Source organism: Nycticebus coucang, chromosome 23, assembly GCF_027406575.1.
Source record: "Nycticebus coucang isolate mNycCou1 chromosome 23, mNycCou1.pri, whole genome shotgun sequence".
Lineage (NCBI taxonomy): Eukaryota > Metazoa > Chordata > Mammalia > Primates > Lorisidae > Nycticebus > Nycticebus coucang.
The window spans coordinates 12,791,657-12,816,495 of NC_069802.1; the positions used below are offsets into that span (position 1 = coordinate 12,791,657).

At 39.1% G+C, this 24,839-nt stretch overlaps 1 protein-coding gene and 1 pseudogene across 2 annotated transcripts in view; both read right to left on the bottom strand.

The window, feature by feature from the left end:
• The window catches only part of NSUN7 (NOP2/Sun RNA methyltransferase family member 7), a 49,381-nt gene extending 37,292 nt beyond the window's left edge, over positions 1-12,089 (bottom strand). For both annotated transcript variants that reach the window (XM_053577914.1, XM_053577913.1), the window contains exons 1-7: positions 11,961-12,089; positions 11,255-11,651; positions 6,331-6,389; positions 5,786-5,916; positions 2,002-2,154; positions 1,486-1,669; positions 216-426 (exon numbers count right to left, since the gene is read on the bottom strand). In XM_053577914.1, coding sequence (XP_053433889.1) covers positions 216-426; positions 1,486-1,669; positions 2,002-2,154; positions 5,786-5,916; positions 6,331-6,389; positions 11,255-11,564 — 1,048 coding nt within the window. In that variant the 5' untranslated portion in view covers positions 11,565-11,651; positions 11,961-12,089. The remainder of the gene's footprint in view (positions 1-215; positions 427-1,485; positions 1,670-2,001; positions 2,155-5,785; positions 5,917-6,330; positions 6,390-11,254; positions 11,652-11,960) is intronic.
• Positions 12,090-21,469: 9,380 nt separating this feature from the next.
• On the bottom strand, positions 21,470-23,647 carry LOC128575797 (40S ribosomal protein S15-like; annotated as a pseudogene).
• Between the last annotated feature and the right edge of the window lie 1,192 nt (positions 23,648-24,839).

The following is a 24,839-nucleotide window of genomic DNA, read 5'->3' on the forward strand; positions in this document are numbered from 1 at the left end:
AAATCTACTGTAGTAGCTAACTCTTAAACATTATTCCAGAGTACGGATATACTAATACAATCTACATTATTTAACAGCCTGATATAGATTAGTGAGGATTTTAAGAGTATAGTTCATATATATAGTTTTTATATTACAAAAATGAGTAAATTAAAGCATTTCTAATATTTCTAAAATTCTATAGAATAACCAAACAAATAAATACGTATACATACTTTTACATCCCATTTTTGCAAAAAGGTTCACGAAGTTCAAATCTTTAGCTTGTGACTGTAGTCCACATACAAATATTTTTGAGGTATTATTACTTGTTAAGGTTGACATATGGGCAACTGTGTACCAAGAGCCTGTATTGACCATTAAGACATCATCATCCATATTTAATAAAGACTTTACAGAGTGGACAGCAAGACTTCGAGATTTGTCCTACAAGATAAAAGTATGACTGGAATTTCGAAGGGTATGACTAGAAACATAAGCTAATTTTATTTTGCTTTAGATAAAAGAAAGTACCTGGTAGGAATCTTAAAGAAAATACCTAATCTATTTTAATTTAATAGATCTAAATAAAAAGTTAACAAAGATAACTGGTATGTTTAAAATGAAAAGATTAACTTTGTTTAGCATAAATTATGACTGTAATTGTATTTCACCTAGTTATAAGACAATGCCCACATCTCTGAATTATGATTAATAGATTAGTGATGTTTTGTCTTACCTCCCATTCTTAACTCCCTCACAAAAACTCACACAGCTGCTACTGCCATCTTTTCTTCCTCATCACATTGCCACTCAAATTGATACTAGCTCAAAGATTGAAATTAAGATGTCTGAGAAGTTTGCAAAAGGGAGCTTGACATACTGGGCTCCTGGAGTTGATCTTAGTACTTGACTGGGTAAGAATATGAGTGTGTAGAAGGGAAAAACCTTAGAAAACCAAGGTGATGAGGCAAGAATGGGAATCTAAAGATATAAAAATAAATTTAACCTAATTTTTGGAACTTTTATTTCCATTTCATAGAAACCAAATTATATCTCACATTCTCTTCCTGTATTGATAGCCCTTATGTATCTCTTACACATCAAAGCTGAGACTGAGTTAAAAAGATTATTTTTAAAGTATTATACATTGCCTTTTCATATGCAAGATGGCACTACTATCTTCCCAAGAAATAGAAAGAAGAAAAGGTCTCATTGTACTTTCTCTTGAAAAGGTACGACTTTCAGCTGTCAGCCACACGAATCTCCCAACTATGGAATCTGAGAGAGTATCTTTTTTATAACTTCAGATAGACAAACATGCCAAGGTATAATAAGAACACTTACTGTAGAGGTGTTACTTTTATAATTAAGGTGACAGGCCTTACACGCCTCCCTAATTATCCACAAAAAATGTACGCAGTGTTGCTTTTATTTTTTAAGTGGAGAGATTCTTTGGCTATGTTAGATTATTGAAAATCATGATCAAAATAAATATCAGTTTACCTGAAAAATAAGTTTATAATCTTTGAAAAGATCTACATTTTTAAGATCATTTTTAAGATGAGATGGAAAAATTAAGACATCATAGCAATGTTGGTCCACAGCAAAGACTTTATCATTAATATGCAATACAGATTTGACTTCTTTATAGCCTCTTTTCTTCAAATTATTATAAACTTCTTCAGGGCTGTAAATATACAATATTAGCTTATAATTACAAATATAATTATAAACATATTTAATGCTAACACTTTTTTCCTGCAACAAAAATATCACTGCATATATTACATCTAATGGAACTCACAATTTGATCCAACAATAAGTTAAAAAAATAGAGACAAAAAAGTTAATATGTTTATGTAATTACCTTTCGTAATTTGGTAATGAGATCCTGGAATTGAACTATGATTCCCTAATCACTTCCCCAGAATGTGGCTCTACCCCTTAAAAAGGTAGTATTTCTTATCACATTATTTTAAAAGGATAGAGACTTGAAATATAAATAATTTGAACTCTTACCTGATTTTACAAGTATTTATCCAAGCATAAAGTGGCAAAGTGGAGGCCCTTAGTTCCTGTTTCCTAACGGTTTCTGGTAGAATGTGGTAAATTGAAAGGGCATCATGTTTGATTCGACATCTTGCCAATGCTGCAGCCAATTTTGTCTTAAAACTAGAAACAGAAAATCCATTCTTAACTACTACATTTGAGATCTATCAATTTCCCACTAGAAACATTAACAAATTACATTTAGAATTTTAACAAAGTCCTCTATAATTCCATTCCAAATTTTTGAAGTCTAAAATAAAAATGTGTCATTTTGAAAACAGAGATATATCCAGTCATCTCCATTCCTTTTTCTTCTCTTCTTGCTGTCCCTGTATAGTTTAGCATCTCCTCTGGTTAAAAGATAAATTTTATTTAGTGAAAAGGGTATAGGATTTAGTCAGACTTCAAGTACCTCCAAGTTCTATCTCTTACGAGCTGTGTGACCTCAAGAATGTTACTTATTCTCTTTTCTCGGCCTTAGTTTTCTCATCTGTAAAAAAGGGTCAGCTTACCTTGCTGTTAATGTAGTGATTATCAACCATGTGTGCAAAATACTTAGCGCAGTGCCTGGCACATAGCAGACACTCATTACAGGCTAGTTATTGTCATCATAGGTATCAACAATATAGTCTTGATAAAAGACTAAAGAACTTATTCATAAGTCTGAAGTCCTTCCCACTTCTCATTATCTGATGATACAAAGTTTCAAATAACGGCAAAGAAAAACAAGAACTGGTTAGCATCAACATGAAGGTCAAATGATTTTTCATAATCTCACAGCCCAAATTTTTTTTTGTAGAGACAGAGTCTCACCTTACCGCCTTCAGTAGAGTGCCATGATGTACTCACAGCAACCTCTAGCTCTTGGGCTTCCGTGATTCTCCTGCCTCAGCCTCCCAAGCAGCTGGGATTACAGGCGCCCACCACACAAATTTTTAATAAATTAAGAATAGAGGACTTATTCCTGACCCATATTCATAGCATTTTCATAGTAGGAATCTAATTGAAATACACTGCAGTATTCTGTAAACTTGAGTGAGAAATGGGGAGAGGTGGCACACGGTCAATTACAGCCTCAGTTGAAGTTGGCATTGATGTGTGGCAGAGAAAGGGAAGGAGAGGATATTCTCAGAGAATCAGCATCAGGCCCACCTAAATTGTTTCAAAGGATGCTCAGAGACAGGGCACGGGTAGTAAATGAGCATCTCAGTTATTTTTTAGCACCACTGTTTCTGTTCCTCATGTCTGCAGTCTCCCTAGTTTAAATTTCTCCTCCACTCAATAGAATGAGAACTTCTTACCCCAAAAATTGTTTATGTGGGAGCATGTGTATATGTATATAAGAGGGAATGTAGGGGCATTTTGGGAGAAGAGTTTCCAAAAATAAAGCCTGTTAGGACTGCAATAAAATTACATTTGTCTAGTTCTATGCGTCAATATCACTGAATTACAGCACAAGACACTAAAAAAATGGCATAGTATATTAATGCACATCAAAAACCATATTATATTAATGAATTACTGATGAATTACTGTTCACTGTAATACACATGAGATATTTCTGAGTACAGAACATTTTTGATTGAATAGTACTTCCAAATATATACTTAGTTCAAAGTTATAATAAATCTATTTACTGAATTATTCAATTATTAAATATAAAGACTAGAAATACAACTTCTAGAAAAAAAAATGTGTTGTGTATATGAGGGGAGTGTAGGGAGAAATAATTCTCCTAATTTCCTGACAGTAAACATTTTGGATGAGAATTTGTATGTTATCACAGAGTTGTCCAATCAATCTCTTTTACCATCATCCCTCTTACACAGTCAGAGCTCACTTTGTAAATGTTAAATTATAATTATGTAATTCCTAAGCTTAAATCTTAGAATCTAAACTCCTCATCATGATATTCTAGTATATTAATAGTCTAACTTGAGCCAACTCTTCCTGCTTTAATTCCTACCACTCCCATGTAGAAATGTATTTCCAGTCACATACCAGACTCTTTGCTACTCCTGTAACACGCCACATCAGGTCTGTTTTTTCTCTCTCTTCCATATTCTTTCTCTCCTCTGCTGTTTTTTGTTTGTTTGTTTGGTCTTTAACGCTGTAACACTATAAACGAAACTCTTTTTCTTTTGTGAGTACTGTTTGGACTCTGCAATCAAATTATGTGAGTTCAAATTCTGGTTCCACTAATTACTAGCTATTTGACTTTAGGCAAGTTATGTACCTTCTCTAAGCCCCAGGAATTAGTAATTACTTTAGCAATTAGTACCACAATTTTAGAGTTGCTTCATATACTTATGAAAATTTATTTAAAGTTAAGCTAGGCAAGAAAAGATAATTAATATGTTTATTTTTTCAGTACTATTCACTAAGTACTGTGATCAGACCTGGGACTATAAAGATTAAAAGATAATTTATACACATAAGTAATTTAGTCTGGTGGTAAAACAGAACAACAGATCAAATTTATCAGAAGAAATATACCAGGCTGGGCATGGTGGCTCATGCCTGTAATCCTAGCACTCTGGGAGACTTCGGCAGACGGATTGCCTAGGCTCAGAAGTTTGAGACCAGCCTGAGCAAGAACAAGACCCTATCTCTAAAAATACAGCTGGACATTGTGGCCGGCACCTGTAATCCCAGCTGGTTGGAAGGCTGAGACAAAAGATTCACTTGAGCCCAAGAGTTTGAAGTTGCCATGAGTTATGACACCAGAGCACAGCATTGAGGGCAACAAAGTGAGACCCTATCTCAAAAAAAAAAAAAAAAGAAGAAATATACCAAAACCAGCCCAAATGGACTTCTAAGAGAAGAAGCTCAAGCTAAATATTAAAGGAGAAGCAAGAATTTTCTCAGTAGTCCCCACTTCCCAAGGCTGTCACACTGGGGATAAAGTTTCTAACACATGAATTCTGGAGGACATACTCAAGCCATCGCAAAAATAACATTTAACATTTACTAACCATTTTCTTGTTATGTGTCTGGTTCTAAACTGAGCATTTCACATGTATTAGTTTAATCAGTTTTCCTAACCATCCTTTGAGGTAGGAATTTATTATCCTCGTAGTAGGCTTCTACCGATACTTAGGACAAAAAGAAAACAAATTTAAAACATGTTAGTTTGGGCTGGGCGTGGTGGCTCACACCTGTAATTCTAGCATTCTGGAAGGCCAAGGCAGGTAGATTGCTTGAGATTTAGAGTTCAAGAACAACCTAAGCAAGAGTGAGACCCTGTCTCTACTAAAAATAGAAAAAATTAGCTGGGTGTTATGGTGGGCGCCTATAGTCCCAGCTACTCAGGAGACTGAGGCAAGAGCACTGCTTAAGCCCAGGAGTTTTGAGGTTGCTGTGACTCAGGCTGAGGCCACAGCACTCTAACCTGGGGCAACAGATTGAGACTCTGTCTCAAAAAAAAAAAAAAAAAGTTAGTTTGTTCTTAACTAAGTAGACTTTTTTTATCAATTTGGCAAAATACTGGATTCTTGTGCACTACTATAATTTTCTTATTTGATATATGTTAGTTGTTATACGTTAGATCTCACAATTCAGTCTTTGTAAAATAGACTGATGTTAAACAAAATATTTAACTCCTTTAAGACTGTAAAGGAACAAAAAAAATTTATAAACTTTTATATTTTTCTCTATAAATTTTAATCCCTACATATTATGCTACATACAATTTCACCAATAAAAATACTAATATTGATTTCATATAAAACATTGTTTTCACTTTTATAATTACCTTGTAAGAAGGTTCTCTACTTCCTGAACTTCTGATATAGACTCTTCATTCTCAGAAAGAACACGAGTTTGAAATTTTCTATCTTGGAAATCATACAGCATCACGATAATAAGACTGCTCAAATGATTTGGCTACCAAGGGGAAACATATATGAAGAAAGGTATACAAACAATATCTAATAGCAATATTTTCCATTCCATTATTTTTCATATCAGAATAGGACTTTAACTATTTTCATACAGTGTGGTTGGATTTGGAGATGGGAAAGGTCTTCAAAATAGAAAAAATCTACTGAAAAATAAACTTTTCAAAAAAGACAATTTTTGATATGTTCATCAATGTGAAAGGTATTAAGAGAATTAGAAGTAGGAAAGAAAAAAGATCAAAATTTTTAAAATTACTAAACAAAGTAGTAGGAAAGAATCTGTATTTTGAAGAGGTCTCAGTATAAAGTAAACTAGATATCCTTTAAAACAGAAGCCTTTTTAATACTTTCTAAAAACAATAATCACGAGACAAGCTAATTCTAAAAGTTGTCTACTTACTATTGTGGTACTTGGGAAGAGATAGCTGTCTATTAATATAGTTTCCAAAATATCTTGATCTGTAAGATAAGGGACATGCCTGTTACTAAAAATACCGAAACTGAAAATGAAAACTTTGAAGTAAAAATACACTTTAAATACCATAAATTTTACTTTTTATCTAAAGTATACCTCAATTCTTAACATGATGAAATATTTATAACCTTTATGATGGTGGACCCTTATGACCCAGGCTCCACATGGAATCATAGTCAAAGAAGTATCATGTGAATAGTAATAAAGGAACTTCAACTTACAATTTATGTCCTTTGAAAACCATTAAAGAGGGCTCGGCGCCTGTAGCTCAAGCGGCTCAGGTGCCACCCACATACACCAGAGCTGACAGGTTTGAATCCAGCCCAGGCCCGCCAAACAGCGGCCAAACAGCGACAGCTACAACCAAAAAATGGCCAGGCATTGTGGCAGGCACCTGTAGTCCCAGCTACTTGGGAGGCTGAGGCAAGAGAATTGCTTGAGCCCAGGAGTTTGAGGTGGCTGTAAGCTGTGATGCCATGGCACTCTATCCAGGGCTACAACTTGAGGTTCTGTCTCAAAAAAAAATAAATAAATAAAGAGGATCTAATTAATAATATTGAACAATTGTCCTCTTATCGTTTTTATGTATTGTTGGATTTTATTTACCAATGTTTTATTTAGAATTTTTGTTCTATGTTTATGTTCATGAGGGATGTTGGTCTATAATGTTTTTCTTGTAATATCCTTGTTAGTGTTGGTGTCAGAGATATGTTAGCTTGTAAAATGAGTGGGAACTGTTCTTTCCTCTCTCAGAATTGTTAGATTTGTATTATATTTCTTAACTACTGAGTAAAATTCACTAAGGAAGACACTGATGTCATGACATTTAGTCTAAGATTCAAATGACAAGGCGTAAAGCTCGGGGCAGGGGTGAATGCAATGCTCATCCAATGTCCCCTGGACAGGGTCTCACTCTTGCTCAAGCCAGTCTCAGACCCATGAGCTCAGGCAATCCACCCACCTGGGTTGGATTATAGAGGGCTAGGATTACAGGCAGCCACCCAGCCCGGCCTCTACCTCTTCTATTTTCATATCCCCTGCCTGGTGATTAAATGTCATGCTCCTTGATTTAATGAGATTATGTCTCAGTAAACACTTAAGTGAAAAATATACATTGAAAACGAATTCAATACAAGTAACCTAATTAACTCAAAATACATTAGCCTATGGTTAGGCAAAATCATCTAACAAAGCCAATTTTATAGTACCATGTTGAATATCTTATGCAGTTCATTAAAACACTATATTGAAAGTGAAAAACATGATGAGTGTATGGATACTTGAAGTATAGTTTCTACTAAATGCACATTGCTTTCACATTATTGTAAAGTCAAAATATCGTTAAGCTGAGCCACTGTAAGTTGAGACCATCTGTGTAGTATTTTCTATGTGCTAGGCAATGGTTTAAATGTATTTCATATAATAATTCATTTTATCTCCACAGCCCTATGAATTAGGTTATTTTATTTCACAGGAAATGAAGCACAGGATAGTTAAATAACAAGTTCACCGTCATACAAAAGTGGCAGGTTAAGGGCTCAAGCCCAGGCAGTCTGACTTATAAAATACATGCACTTCACCACAATGCTATGCTACCTTTCCTTACCTCACTCTTATACCAAACCAAAACAGCCAAAAAAAACTACACTATTAGTGCCTGATTTAGGTCATTAGTACTTAATTCAAAGTTGGAAACCCTGCCTAACCTGAAATTCAACCTAATGGCTCCAATCCCCTCCCCACTAAACAAAGCTTCTTCACTTTAGGCTGCTGCAGGAAACTCTTTACTCATTCCTCCTGTTTCCAGGTGGAGGGCCTTCCCTAGAGAAACACGTGGATTCTTTTCCTAGTGTTTACCAGCCCCTATGAAAAAAAGAATAAGTTTATCAGACTGAAGAAACCGGAAGAAGGAAGCACTATCCAGAAGACTCCACTGGGAAAGGACAACAGAAGTTTGCATATGGTGTCCCTTGGACTCTGCCCTGTGCACCTTATTACTGATTTTAATCTGTTATCTTTCCACTGAAACAAACTAGAACAACTTTTGCAGAGTTCTGAGTCCTTCAAGTTGAACCTGAGGGGGTCTTGGGAACCCCTGCCTACAATTAATTCCCCAAAACTATAACCAAACAGATTACATGATTCTGAAATGACCAAGTTAATGCCACAGTAAGTTCCTGGGAGTCAAAGTCCGCCAACTACAATATACAACTTGAGAAGCTGGAGAAAGAATTAAACCAGGAAAAAAAATCAGCAGTTTCACTTCTTTCTTCAAGTTCTTACTCATTCATTTCTTTTATTAAGAAACCACTGCGCCAGTTTTCCTTTTTTTTAATATTTAGAATTCCTCAAAATATAGATTTGAAAAGATAAATTAGTGGCTATTACTCTAGTTCTTTTACAGAACTCAAAATTAACTGGCTACTCTTCATTAGTAATTCTACCAGTAAAAACTGACCTTGGGGTTATTTTGTAAGGCAGAACTAGTGGCCATCTCCATTTCAAAAAACATGAAATTAAAGCCTTAAATCTTTAAAAGGTTAATCAGATAAATACACTTCCCACCTTGAAAGAGCTCATATAAGTATACAAGAAAGGATATCAAGGAAGGAACAAGCAATAAAACCAAAAAGCACAGATCACAACCAAAGAATATACTTAACATTGGTGTAATTACGAGATTTCCTCTTGTTACCTGTTTTCTTCTCCTTCTACCTCCTTAAAAATTATGCTAATATAATTACCTGTTCACAAACTTACAAACAAAAGGAGCCATTACCCAAGCTCTCTTTAATTTGTTTAAGAACCTTTGCAGTTTTACTGCTCCTATAAATGTTAAGGAAGAAATGCTAAGTTTTCTTTTCTGAACCATGATTCCCTGAACCTATACCACATAAACCAAAGGTGAGTTTACACAGTATCACATGTGAAAGTATTGATAGAACACTAATAACACAGAAGATAAAGGTGAAAGGTACAAGAGCCTCTAATATTTTAAAAGTAAAATAGCAGGTTCTTAATTATCTTGGAAAACTCACTGCGTTTAGGAATTCTGATTTTATTCCATTTGCACATTCAGAAATTACTTACTGATCCTCTAAACCAAAACTGTATTATTATAAGAAAATTCAGAAATATTTACTGATCCTCTAAACCAAAACTGTATTATAAGAAAATATTTTTAATAAGTGGAAAATAATATTTTTCGTAAGTAAACAACCAATGCCATCTTATTTCATAATTTAAATTTATAAAAATGAATGTTGCAAAGAAAACCAGGTTTATAAAGGCCAAAGACAATAATTTATCTTCATGGGATTTTCTGGGTCATTAAGAAAGATAAAATAGGGTGGCGCCTGTGGTTCAGTGGGTCAGGCACCAGCCCCATATACAAAGGGTGGCGGGTTCAAACCCAGCCGGGCCAAACTGCAACAAAGAAATAGCTGGGCACTATGGCAGGCGCCTGTAGTCCCAGCTACTCAGGAGGCTGAGGCCAGAGAATTGCCTAAGACCAAGAGTTGGAGGCTGCTGTAAGCTGTGTGATGCCACAGCTCTCTACCAAAGAGTGATAAAGTGAGACTCCGTCTCTACAAAAAGAAAAAGAAAGATTACATAGTCACAAGATCTTTCATAAAATAGAAAATAAGACTGAAAGGAAGAAAACAGTCTACATGTATTACAGCTGTTACTATAACAACCATCTAGTTAAAGCATTAATTTTACATAGAATAATAATTCAATATTTTCTTATTGCTCTCTAAAGGTAAGATTTAATATTCTTTTAGGAAAACAAATCGCCTGAAAGAGAAATCTAGCATTAACATCACCAATTAATCAACACAGCTGCCTACTTTACATTTTATTGTTGCAAAGAACAGAAGGTAAAATGTTCATTTGATTCAATGTGTAAAATCCAACACTCTGGTTGAGGGACAGGGAAGGAGAGAGATAAACAGAATCTGAAAGATTAAACTGGAGGAGGAAAAATGGTTAAAACGGTTTTAAAAAATCCTGTGCAGCGTGGGGCAGCTTCTATGGCTCAAGGAGTAGGGTGCCGGCCCCATATACTGGGGGGTGTGGGTTCAAGCCTGGCCCCGGCCAAAAACTGAAAAAAAAAAAAAATCCTCACCAGCAGAAGAACAAAGAAATGATAACTAAAGAGAAACTGCTTCTTGACATACAAATTTTTCTCTATGATGACAAACTGGCTATAAATGGGATTTTAATTGGGCTTGATTTAATGTTAATATTCTTTAATATCACACCTTTTCTTTTTATTCCATCTCTCTGTTCCTCTCCCCAGCCTCCCTTACTGGAGTTTTATATTGGCTTAAGCTCTTAAGTTAAAATACAAGATATAAACACAGGGAATGAAAACAAATACACAGAGAGAGGGAAACGGAGACTAATCAGATTGTTTCCCTGTTTAATTTGATGACTGAGCATGACACCTATCTAAGGACCACAGACACAGTGCTTGGCTCCAAAGCACCTACAGTAAAAACCGGTTTTGGTTTGCAAGAGCTAGTTTCACCAGAACTCTCCTAAATTCCTTAATATTTGCAAAAGACAGCAGATAGGCACATGCATAACCAGGGATATTCAACCTTTTTTCCCCTTTTTTATTTACTGGAAGAGATGTCTTGGGCCACATATTAAATACACAAACAGAAAAGAAAGCTAATTAACAAAAAAAATAGATCCGTGCATACTTTTTGTATGCAGCCAAAAAAGTCCTCACAAAAATCAGCGAGCTGCACGTTGGATGTGTGTGTGTGTGTGTGTTGGGGCGGGGGGTGGGTCTACATTCCAGATTTTAGTGCTGATCTTCAAGATGGGCACAACTCACATTTCAGGGCACTAAAAGCCAGCTCATAGGACAAACGACGAAAGGATTCATCCTCAGACTCGTAACAGGACGGCAGGGGTTCATGCCCATACTTTATTAAGACTTTCTCTGGCGATTTTTCGATTCGAATACCCTGAAAAATGTTCGCCGCCATAACGTAAACGGAGTCCGGATAGCCAGATTTTTCAGGCACACCAGGTGGGCTTTTTCCGCAGGATGCTCTGTCATCCGACAGTCCCAGAGAAGTGAGTTGGGAGATGGCGGTATTGTTTTTGTTCGAAAACTCCAGTTCATTTGTGGAGTTGAGCATGTCTGCCCCTGGACTGTCGTAACTCAAGCTTGAATTACAAGGCTGATGTTCCAGGAAACTGTTTCCCTTGTTCCTTAAGCATCGTCTCTGTGAAAAGATAAGATTATCTCCGTGAATCACTGTTTCTGCAGCACCCCACTCGGTGGCCCCCTTCGTTGTGGCCTTAAAGACTGAGCGACGGCATTTACCGGCCAATTCGAACATCCCGTATTTCCAGCCAGACAAGCCACAACTAAACTTCTATACACTCAAAAGGAATGGGGTGGGGAGAAGAAGAGCGGGAAGAGAGGGCTGCAGAATCGCTTTGACCGTGGCCGGGGAGGGGCCGGAGCTCCCCGGGCGCGGCCTCCGCGGGGCGGGCGCCCCCTTCACCGGCTCCCGAGAAGCCGCCCTTACCCCGAGGACGGATGTTTCCGGGGATTGGGGACCGAGACGCGGCAGCTGCTGCACCTGGGACACCGGTGGCTGGTGTCGGTAACAGGCCCTCGGGACCGTGGGGCAGCGGCGGCGGCGGCGACTGCGTCCCGCGAAGGCCGTTTAGTTCAAATGCAGCCACTTCCACCGGCAGGATTCCGGGCGGGGGGGTCGCGGCCTCTGGTGCTCGGTTCGCTCCGGTTCCTTGCGCAGGGTGCGCCTCGAGGCCTCGCCCGGCCTTGCGCGAGAGGCCTTTACGGACTGGGCAGCGGAGAGGGGTGAGCGCGGCGCCGGGACCCTGGCGGGCTGAGGCCGCGGCAGGGTCAGCCGCCCCGGTAGCTCACTGTAGACGAGTCCTGCGCCCGGGTCTCCAAGGCAACCGGGAGCTGAGGACTCCGCGCGCCGCACGTTCCCGCGAGATTTGAAAGGCCCCGCCTCTCTCTCCGAGAGTTGCTCTTCCTCCCGCGTGCCCCGACTTCCTGTTTCAGCCCCTCGAAGCCAGGGGTCCCTCGCGTAGTGTGACCGCGCTGGGCCGGCGTGCTTACCCGCGGCCGTGTTTGTAAACAGTCATATTTTTTCTTTTCTGAATGTATTATCTTCGTTCTTTACGAGGTTTTTGTTTCTAGTCCATATCTTAAACATTGTAGTTATTAAATTTTGAGCCTTTTTAATTTTGTGAAGGCAAAAAGTGAAAACCAAATAAACACATGTATATGTATAGAGAAAACATTTTTTAAAGTCCTATTTTTGAGGTCGTGTGCTATATAGTTAAGTGGTTTTGACTCTCAAGCATCTGAAGCCCTTGTTAACAATTCAGATTTCTGGAACCCAGAGATTTGAGTCAGTAGTAAAAAGGTAAGCCTAAGAATTTGCATCTTTACTAGGTGGCTCTGTGACTCTGCTGCAGTCAGGCCAAAGACCTCAGTTTGAAAAACTGGTGTAGCTGAAAGGCTCCTGGTCTAATTCCACCTCTGTCTCTTACGTAGAAAGGTATTTTAGTCTCTCTGGATTTCTGTTCTATAAAATAGATTAATCATCCATGCTTATTTTGCATGTGAATGGTGCTATTGGAGTCTTCCTTCCATCATCCCACACACCTACCACAAAATATCTTCTTGTCTACAAAGTAAAATCCAAATCTTTAAGCAAGGCAGGGTAGGATCTTCAGTGACCTGACCCTTGCCTGCTTTTCCAGCTTCATTGCGTGGCATGCTGAAGCCAGTCCCTAAGCTTTCATTTCTTTATGCATTCAGTTTCCTCAGGCTCGGAAGCCCTTCCCTCCTAATTCAGGCTTTGAAACTCAGCACAGCCATCATCTCTACAAAAGACTTTCTTAATGCTTGTACTGGTTAAGATATAAACTTAACCCCTGCAACAAAAATCCAAAAATAACCATTGGCTTAAACAAAACATAAGTTTGTAAAATCCTCTTGCTATGGTGGCTGTACTCCAAAAGTTATCAAGGACCCAAACTCCTCCTTTAGGCTGCATCTAAGGGATTTGTTCTTGCCCACTTAGTCCATGATGGCTTATCATCATGGCCATTCATGGCCAGAGGTTAGTAGGATAATGGGGGAAAAGAGGGCATGCACAGACCTTTTGATGACCTAAAAGGTGCACACCTCACTTTTGTTCACATTCCATTGGCCAGAATTGAGTCACGTGAAATATGTAGTAAGATGATCGGTAAGTGTGTCCAGCTAAAAACCAAGAAAACTACTAATTTTACTATAGAAGAAGGGTGGAATGAATAATGGGGAAAAAATTAGCAATCTCTGGTATGGAGTTCTTCCCCTTGCCCCATTTTCCCACCAGTTCACCACTTTGATTATCCCCTGAGTGTCAAACATACCCTCTTCTATGTCCCTATAACATTTTTTCATACAGACATTCATTAATTTAATAAGTATACATTAAATTCTTTTTTTTCAGAGTTTCATTTTACTTTATTATGTGGAATATAGAAATCCTTCAATGAGGAAAAATAGAGAAGACATCGGAGTATACATTAAATTCTTAGTGTGTGTCTAGCCTTGTGTTAATCCCTACAATAAAAAATGAATGTACAGAAATTACCAGGGACTTTGCCCTCAAGAAATTAATGGATGGATATTGTATTCTAGTACCCTTTCATTTGTATTATAAATATTTGTGTATATAACTGTATTCCTCTCCTGCCATCTTTCTGCCCACACAACACATATTCTAAAATAGTTTATTATATCTTTATCTTTTAATTTTTGTTACATGTCTTTCTATTCCCAGATGCTAGCAATGTATCACTCTTTCACAATCATAGACCATTACAAATATGGAAGGAGTCTTAGAGGTCATGTTGTATTTTATCATGCACTACACAGTACAATTTGGAGAAAATGTGAGGTGATAGATAGCTACAAACCTGAAAATATTATTGTCTTTCAAAATATAATTTGAGGAACTTTTTTTTTTTTTGCTAGTTCAATGAAAATGACTCTTCACTGTATTGAAAACAAAATTTAATGAGAGACTCTATCCCCAAAGCAGAGATTGGGCAAACAGTTTTGAGTTAGCAAATTCATGGTTGCTATTTACTTTAGTCGTGAGTATAATCCTTTCTCTTCACTTCTCACTCCTAGTTTATAGCCTCTTTGTGGACTTAATGTTTTGGAAGGGAGGGTGGGATAAAAGCATAAAAAAGTAACCATAGAGATAGGTATATAGATTTCAACTGTTGTGAAAGCAAGGTAGTAAAAAAAAATACATAGTCTTTAAGTTACATTGTGTAATGTATCAGAACATTAGATCAGAGCTGGGTAAAAAAATAAAAGATACCTAAGACTTTCTGCCAAAGGAACTTAAAGGAATGATTTTCTTTCCCCAGGGGGTAGAGTATTTAAAATATTTTTAAATTAACATTCCTTGCATTTGACTCAGAGTACTAGCATGTGTTAGCCATGTTCAAAATACATTCGCTCACTTGCGTACATTTGGTCAGAACACATGAAACTGTGCCCAGTTCCACCAAAGCATATTACATGTAATATAAATGTAAAAAGCATAAGAAATAGAATTTTAACTAACGTTCTTAAACATCGGGACTCAATTTCCAGTTATTGTTTCTTAGAAACAATATGGTCACTTTTCTTTGCTGCATTTCTTTTCCTTATTCTTTTAATTTTATTTATAAAGTTATCTGGTTGACAGTTCTTTATTAAAAAGAGAGGGGGGCGGCACCTGTGGCTCAGTGGGTAGAACACCGGCCCCATATACTGAGAGTGGCGGTTCCAACCCGGCCCCAGCCAAACTGCAACAAAAAAATAGCCAGGCATTGTGGCGGGCACCTGCAGTCCCAGCTACTTGGGAGGCTGAGACAAGAGAATCGCCTAAGCCCAAGATGGAGATTGCTGTGAGCTGTGATGCCATGGCACTCTACTGAGGGCAATAAGGTGAGACTCTGTCTCTAAAAAAAAAGGGGGGGGTGGCAATGTTAGAATTAAATACACACAGAAATGAGACTTTCTCCTTGTTGCAAGGATTTGAAAGAGCATTGGATCAAGAGGCTTTCTCACCATGTGATTAAATATTATTCAATGCCATATCTGCATACCACCTAGATCATCGCCCAAACCTTCAGTGGTACTGCCCTTACTTTGGGAAATGCCACATTAAGAGATTCGAGTTCAAGAGTGAGTTAGAGGAACAGAACTTCATCTGAAACAAAAGGGAGCAAATATAAGAAAATTAGGAATTAGCTCGGTGCTTGTAGCTCAAGCGGCTAAGGCACTAGCCACATACACCAGAGCTGGCAGGTTCAAATCCAGCCCAGGCCTGCCAAACAACAATGACAACTACAAATAAACAAAAAAAAATGGCCGGGCGTTGTGGTGGGTGCCTGTAGTCCTAGCTACTTGGGAGGCTGAGGCAAGAGAATTGCTTAAGCCTAGGAGCTAGAGGTTGCTGTGAGTGAGCTGTGATGCCACAGCACTCAACCCAGGGCAACAGCTTGAGGCTTTGTCTCAAAAAAAAGAAAATCAGGAATTGGCAAAAAAAGAAATTAGAACCATTTTGGGTCCTAGATTGATTCAGCTCACTCACATGGCCATGAGGCAGCAGAAATTTTGAAACTAGAGTTAGAAGATCTTGTTTCCAGTCTTTGTATTGTCATGAATCAGTCACATAACCACAGGCAAGTCTCTTCACTCTGTATAGTTACTTCCTCAGATGTTCAAGTCTATGATTCATTTACTAAGAAAACAGTGGGTGGAAAAGGACTCAAAGAGACTGAGGATTAACAGTGGATAGGAAAAAAGTGATAGGAAGTCAAGATAACAAAAATAAAATGTGTAGGTTGCTGAGCAACATGGAGGCCCTAGCTAGCTAGCATAGACAGTGTCACTAAAATATTTTAAAGGCACACATGGCTTTATGTGATACAAAGGATCTCTCTATGTCTAGGCCCTAATAAAGGAAACGAGCAAAGATAAAAGAGAGTAAAGAAGCAGTTCACCAAACATCCAAGATACGTGAGCATCAGAAAATAAACTCCTACCTTACACCAGGCTTAATATGAGTCTGGTATAGAGGTGCCAATTAAAATGTCATTATCGTATGGCACACCTCTTGGGGACAGACACAATTAAAAAAGGGACTTTAGGCCAGGCGTGGTGGCTCACACCTGTAATCCTAGCACCCTGGGAGGCTGAGGCCGGTGGATTGCCCTGAGCTCAGACGTTGGAGACCAGCATGAGCCAGAGTGAGACCTTGTCTCTACCAAAAAAAAGCCAGGCGTTGTGGCAGTCACCTGTAGTCCCAGCTACTTGAGAGGCTGAGGCAAGAGAATCACTTAAGCTCAAGAGTTGGAGGTTGCTGTGAGCTACGATGCAAGAGTACTCTACTGAGGGCCACAAAGTGAGACTCTGTTTCAATAAAAAATAAACAAATAAATAAATAAAATTAAATAAAACTTCAAACTAAGACAATTAAAAGCAAAAATAAAATAAAAGGAACTTTCAGCTCGGTGCCTGTAGCTCAAGTGGCTAAGGCGCCAGTCACATACACCAGAGCTGGTGGTTGTTGTTTGGCAGCCTGGTCCTGCCAAACAACAATGACAGCTACAACCAAAAAATAGCCAGGTGTTGTGGTGGGTGCCTGTAGTTCCAGCTACTTGGGAGGTGGGGGCAGGAGAATCGCTTGAGCCCAGGAGTTGGAGGTTGCTGTGAGCTGTGATGCTACAGCACTCTACCCAGGGTGACAGCTTGAGGCTCTGTCTCAAAAAAAAAAAAGGACTTTATCTAACAAATTTAATCAGTGTATCCTAATTCTTTATCCCAAACAATAAAAAAAGGGGGGAGGGATGTCATTGTCAGTTACAAGGTGCTTATGGTATGTCATTGTTCTTATTTTCTAATTTGATGAGAGTTTTGTGATTTTTTACCCCACTATAAAACAAAGAAACAAAGAGAGGCTGTAAATTATATTTCATAATGTTCATAGCAGATCTTGTACACTTGTAGGGGTCTTTTTTTTCTGCTGGGAAGTTATAGGAGTAACATGTCCACTTTGTGTATACCCTCTCTTCAGGTTAGCATGGTTTATTATTATATTTTTTCAGAAACTGGAGATTAAGTGTAAAGAAAGTGAATGGTGAAGATTAAATAGGTAGCAGGAATGGCAGAAATCAATGAGATGGAGATTCCTGGATTATGGTTCCTGGCCTCGGATTTTCATGAAATGTCTCTCCTCCTTCTTATTAACACCATGTTTCACATTATAAATACCTTACCATTGCTTATACTGTTCTTCCTTGTGAACAAAACTAAACAAAATAGGGGTGGTTGATTGGTAGGGGGAAGCAGATTAAGGATAAAATCCAATGGTTTGAAGAGTCAATATATTTTCTGAAAAGGTAGATATTAATATTGTCATCAAATGTCTTCCTAAGTCTTTTGAGGGGCCATATTGATACTTTGCTTCTGGGGAGTGATTTCATCAATTCATTATTCAATATAAAGGGTAATGTTTTCCTTTATTTTTCCAAAACTACCCCCAAAGAGGCCTCACTACATGTTCTCCAGACTCCGTGATCATTATTATTACGTTCTTTTGAGACAGAGTCTCACTGTGAGTTATGACCCCCCAGCACTCTACTGGGGGTGACAAAGTGTGACTCTGTCTCAAAAAAAAAAAATAGAAATTGAAATAATATATTACTTTTAAAGTTATTAACCATATATACGATAATGTGGTTTTTAAAAATTACACCTAAGTTGGGCAGCGCCTGTGGCTCAGTCAGTAGGGCGTTGGCCCCATATACCGAGGGTGGTGGGTTCAAACCCGGCTCCGGCCAAACTGCAACAAAAAAATAGCTGGGCGTTGTGGCAGGCGCCTATAGTACCAGCTACTTGGGAGGCTAGGCAAGAGAATCACCTAAGCCCAAGAAGTGGAGGTTGCTGTAAGCTGTGATGCCACAGTACTCTACGGAGGGTGAGAAAGTGAGACTCTGTCTCTACAAACAAAAAACAAAAACAAAAAAACATAAACATTGTCAAAATCAACTTTTTCAGAGCTCTGGCAATTAACTAAAGGTTTGCAAAAATTTGAGGAATGTTTATTTAAAAGACCTCACACACCTGCCATGCCTCAGTAAGAACAGCAGAATTTGCAATGTTGCAACTCTGCAACTTGACCTATGCTCTTACTGATCCTCGGCATTTAGGAGAATTTCTTACCAATGGTATGCTGGTCACTAGGATAGCTAAGAAGAGATTTCAAGGGCCACATACACCAGGGAATGCAAAATTTATAGAATTCATTCAGCAAAGTAACTTTCTTTCCTTTTTTTTTTTTGAGACAGTCTCACTATGTCCAGTGCTATGGCGTCACAGCTCACAGCAACCTCCAACTCTTGGGCTTCAGTGATTCTCTTACCTCAACCTCATTGTTGTTTAGCAGGCCCAAGCTGGGTTTGAACCCACCAGCCCCTGGCGCATGTGGCTGGAACCCTAACTACTGAGCTACGGGTGCCGAGCCAGAAGCAAAGTAACTTTCAAAAATAAACAGAACAATTTGACATAAGATCAGCAAGGAAATAGAAGACTGGAACAAACTGTAAACTTACTAGACCTACCAGACATTTATGGAACACTTCACCCACAAGAGTAGATAATGCATTCTTTTTCTCATATTCCATTCATAGAATGTTTTCCAGTTACCCAGCTCGTGTGTTTAAAAAAAAAAGAAATGTTTTTCAGTATAGACTATGTGTTAGAAAATAAAATAAGTTTCCGTAAACTTTTTTTTTTTGAGACAGGGTCTTACCCTGTCACCCTGGGAGTGCCATGGCATCATCCTAGCTGATAGCAACCTAAAACTCTTGGGCTTAAGACATCCTCTTGCTTCAGTCTCCCATATAGCTGGAGCTATAGTGAGCTATCCTCTGCTTCAGTCTCCCACCATAATGCCCAGCTAATTTTTCTATTTTTAGTAGAGACAGGTTGGTCTCCAACTCCTGAGCTCAAGCAAACTGCCCGCCTATCTCAGCTTCCCAGAGTGCTAGGATTACAGGTGTGAGCCACCATCCTAGGCCTTCAGTAAACTCAAAAGGATTTAAGTCATACAAAGTATGTCTTGCAGTCACAACAGAATGAAATTAGTAATAAACAGCAGCAAGAAATATGGAAAATTAAAAGATAGATGGAAATTAAACAACATACTCCTAAATACCCAAGGGGTCAAAGAGGAAATTACCGGGGAAACTGGAAAATACCTTGAGATAAATAAAAACAGAACATACCAGACTTATGAAAAGCAGCCACAACAGTACTCAGAGGAATATATAGCTGTTAATTCCTATCAAAAAATAAGGCATCAGGCGGCTCCTCTGGCTCAGTGAGTAGGACGCTGGCCCCATATACTGCAGGTGGTAGGTTCAAACCCAGCCCCAGCCAAACTGCAACAAAAAATAGCCGGGTGTTGTGGCGGGCACCTATAGTCCCAGCTACTTGGGAGGCTGAGGCAAGAGAATTGCCTAAGCCCAAGAACTAGAGGTTGCTGTGAGCTGTGATGCCACTCTACCGATGGCAGCAAAGTGAAACTCTGTCTCTAAAAAATAATAATGATAATAAGGCATCAAGGTAGCGCCCATAGCTCAGTGAGTAGGGCGCCAGCCATATAACACCAAGGCAAGCAGGTTCAAACCTAGCCCGGGCCAGCTAAAAACAACAATGGCAACAACAAAAAAAATAGTCAGGCGTTGTGGTGGGCACCTGTAATCTCAGCTACTTGGGAGGCTGAGGCAAGAGAATCAGTTAAACCCAAGAGTTTGAGGTTGCTGTGAGCTGTGACGCCATAGCACTCTACCCAGGGTGACAGCTTGAGACTCTGTCTCAAAAAAAAAAAAAGGAAAGAAAGAAAGGCGTCAAATCAATAAGCTATCTTTCCACCTGAAGAAACTTGAAAAAGAATGCAAATGAAACTAAAGAAAGTGCAAGGAAGAAAATAACTACATTTCTTTTTCTTTTTCTTTCTTTTTTTTTGGAGACAGAATCTCACTGTGTCACCCCCGGTAGAGTGCCATGGCGCCATAGCTCATAGAAACCTCAAACTCTTGGGTTCAAACAATTCTCTTGCCTCAGCCTCCCTAGTAGCTCAGACTACAGGTGCCCCCCACAATGCCCGGCTATTTTTAGAGATGGGGGTCTCACTCTTGCTCAGGCTGATCTTGAATCCTGAGCTCAGGCAATCCACCGGCCTTGGCCTCCCAGAGTGCTAGGTTTATGGGTGTGTGCCACTGCACCAGGCCTAAAAGGAGAAAAAAAAAGAAAGAAAGAAAAGAATGGATCAAATCTTATTTATTTCTTTTTTTTTAGAGACAGAGTCTCACTTTGTCGCCCTTGGTAGAGTCCCATGATGTCACAGCTCACAGCAACCTCCCCAGTTCTTGGGCTTAGGTGATTCTCTTGCCTCAGCCTCCTGAATAGCTGGGTCTACAGGTGCCCACCACAACACCCAGCTATTTTTTTTGTTGTTGCAGTTTCATGGCACCCAGGTTGGAACCTGCCACCCTATGTATATGGGGCCAGCGCCCTACTGACTAAGCCACGGGCACTGCTCTATTTATTCATTTCTATGGGTAACATAATGGCTACCAAACATTGTTCTCATGGATTAACATGATTAGCTTTTTGAAAATAAACATTGATCTCATATGCAGGGGAAAAAGGTCATGAAATATTATAATGTTGTAAAAGGCTATAAAGTATATATTACAGATAAAATATCATGAGTATTTTTCATCTGTGTTTTAAAATCACTTTAAAATTTTGAATTCTGCCCTAGTGGTGCATGACTGTAACCTCAGCTACTTGGGAGGCTGAGACAGGAAAATTACTTGAGCTCAGTCTTAAGTTTAAACCCAGCCTGGGCAACATAGCAAGACCCATCTACTAATCACTCATTTTTTTCTTTATTTATTAAGGGAAGAATGTTAAATCAGCCTTTAGAATGACTCATTAAAGATTTCCTAATTTTATTTTTTTTAACTGGAGAAATGTCTTTATTGGCTGAGCAGCCTCCTTGAGGGGGATGAAGCGGGAGAAGTGGGCACCTTCAATGTCAGGCTGGCCATGCTTCACAGGCTATGGGTGATGGAGAACTCTCCTAGGTAGTGACCATCACCTCAGACTTGATCTCTACCTGGCTGAAGGTCTTGCCATTGTAGACGCCCACCATGCTGCCCACCACTTCAGGTAGGATGATCATGTCCCACAGCGGTGTCTTCAGCGCCTCTGGCTTCTCCATGGGCGGCGCCTCCATCTCAGCCTCACACAAGTGCTTCACAGCGAGTGCAGCTTGCACCCAGGGGGCAGAGGACACGTCCAGCACCTGGTTGAGGACCACGCCACAGTAGGTGAACTTGCTGAAGGTCCGCTTCTTCTTTTGCTCCACTTCTGCCAACTTGTCGCCTTCCCAGAAAAAAGATTTCCTAATTTTTAAAAAATGACCCAGCAGTTGTGTGCAAAGATTTAGAGAAATAATTTTTATGATTAAACCATTTATAAGATTTTTTCATTTATTAGATGTAATGAAGATTTACTGAATGTCTACTATGTGCTAGGATGAAAACAAGACCCAGTTCTTAGTTTTGGGGGGACTTTCAGCTGTAAGAGATTGTCAGAAAATTTTTTACAGTGTAGCAAATACAGCCATGCAAAGGGTCCACTGTAGCTAACAGGAAACTCTAGCCAAGATGTGAGGGAAGGGCTCCAGGGAGACAGGTTTTGTTTTTAAAAGAGACCACATGGGCGGCGCCTGTGGCTCAAAGGGGTATGAAGGGGGCGGGTTCAAACCCAGCCCCGGCCAAAAACTGCAAAAATAAATAAATAAGTAAAATGACCACCTGATAGAACCTTCAGTAGAAGTTAGCATCCAACCCATGGCAACTCTCAAGTAGAGAGGGAGCTGAGGCGCCCATTTCCGATCTCCCTTCCACTCTCCAGGTCTGCTGCAGTGGCTACCCTTGGCTGAATCCAACTCCAGCCTGAAAGCAATTGAGCCCTTGCAGGGGTCCTCAAACTATGGCCCGCAGGCCACATGAGGAGGTGTGATTGTATTTGTTCCCGTTTTGTATTTTTACTTCAAAATAAGATATGTGCAGTGTGCATAGGAATTTGTTCATAGTTTTTTTTAAAAAACTATAGTCCGGCCCTCCAACAGTCTGAGGGACTGTGAACTGGCCCCCTGTTTAAAAAGTTTGAGGACCCCTGCTAGAGCGTTCCATTCAGGGCAGCCTCCCAGGGCACAGAGTTTGGAGAATGGAGAGAGCTTCTAGAGTGGCAAAATATAATCTATCGTGAATGCCACATTAAAATTGTTCCCTTCAGGCTGGGCGCTCATAGCTCAATGGTTAGAGCGCAACCCTGTGTAGTGCACTGGGGGTGGTGGGTTCAAACCTAGCCAGGGCCTGCTAAACAAAAAATAAATAAATAAATAATCGTTCCCTTCATATTCTGTCAGGACATTCAAGCCTAATTTGTTTGCAAGGCAGGAAAGAATAATCTTGGTTTCTCTGAGCTTACATTCTTTGAAGGTTTTTTTTTTTTTTTAAACCAGCGGGAAACTAAGAATTAATACGATAGGACAGTAGTTTTAAAAATTTAAAATACAATTTGACTTTGTGTTGATAAAAATGTTGACAGCGGGGCATGGTAGCAAGCTCCTAGAATAGCTTGTGCCCAGGAGCTTGAGGTTGCAATAAACTATGATGATCCCACTGCATTCTGATCTTAATTTTATTTTTATATATTTTTTGAGATAGAGTCTCACTATGTCGCCCTGGGTAGAGTGTGGTGGCGTTACGGCTCACAGCAACCACAAAGTCCTGGGCTTAAGCGATTCTCCCTCTACAGGCGCCTGCCACAATGCCTGGCTATTTTTTGGTTATAGTTGTCATTGTCGTTTGGCAGGACGGAGCTGGATTTGAACCCGCCAGCTCGGTGTACGTGGCTGGTGCCCTAGCCGCTGAGCTACAGGCGCTGAGCCCCAGTGCACTGTGGACTAGGTGACAGAGCGAGTCTCTGTCTCAAAAAAAGGAAAAAAAATGTTGAAAATACAACTTAACTATTCAGTATTTATTAGTAATGGTTCTTGAGCTCTCACCTGAAGCTAAGCCAGATTATCTTTTCAGGCATTCTGGCAATAGCAGAGGGTTGGTAAAATTGTGGCAGGTTTAAAAATTTCATGAATCGGTGATTTCATTGGGATCACTGGATGTGTAATTTTGAGTCAAACCAAAATTCATGCCTCAGTGCTAAAATACCCTAGCAAATCAGATGGCATGAAAGAGGTGAACAGACAGTTTTTATAAGAAGACCCCTGACCTAAAGCTCAGTACACTTAATCTGATAGATATGGAGCTCCTTTGTGAAATGCCAGAGTCCCCTTACTCTGAAATTATGGGTGTTGCCTTAGCATTTAAATGCTTGAGTAAATATAAAAGAAAAAATATAGAAAATTAAATGATGATTTCTTTGTCATTTTAATCCTACAGTTAAGGATCATGAAGTATCATATAAAGTGGTGGGGAGGGATATTTAACATTTTATGTTACTAAATAAAAAATGTCCACTCCCTCCCAGAACAACTAATCCAACCAGACCATGCTAATCAAACGAACATTCAAAACAACAAAAACCCTGAAACAATAACGTCACTGGGTTTGAATATGGTATTTGATTCTAGACTAGATTTGGGGAGCCATCTGCTGGTAAATTGATAAGTTGTCTGTGTTTTTTTGTTTTGTTTTGTTTGATGTTTGTATACTCAGGGTTGATGTACTTTACAAGATACTCAGTTAAATTTCAATTTTAAATAAACAACAAATAAGTTATTAGCATAAGTATGTCAGTACAGAATTTACTCTATACACCAAAGCTAGTTTGTTCTCACTTTAGAATTTACACTCTTTCATGTGACTCATAAAAGGTGTACTTGGACTCCTGATAGCATGATAGTTTGGGATTGCTACATTATACTCTATATTTCCATTGCCCCAGCATGAAATGGTTGCCTTCCTTCCCCTTTCTACCTGATATTTGACTCCTTGTTTCTCTTTTTCTTTCGTTTTTCTTTTACTTTATGTATTCCTAATTGAGCTCTTATATCCAGTAGTTCTTCCTGCTGCTACCGTCTTCCATTTGAGCAATTAAGAATTAATTATCGTCTTTATAGCATCTTAGTTGCAGATTCTACTTGTCTTTAAAAAAATTTTTTAAGGCCAGGCACAGTGGCTGACACCTGTAATCCCAGCACTCTGGAAGGCCAGGGCAGGCAGATTGCCTGAGCTTATGGGTTCAGCTCTGAGCAAGAGCGAGACCCCCACCT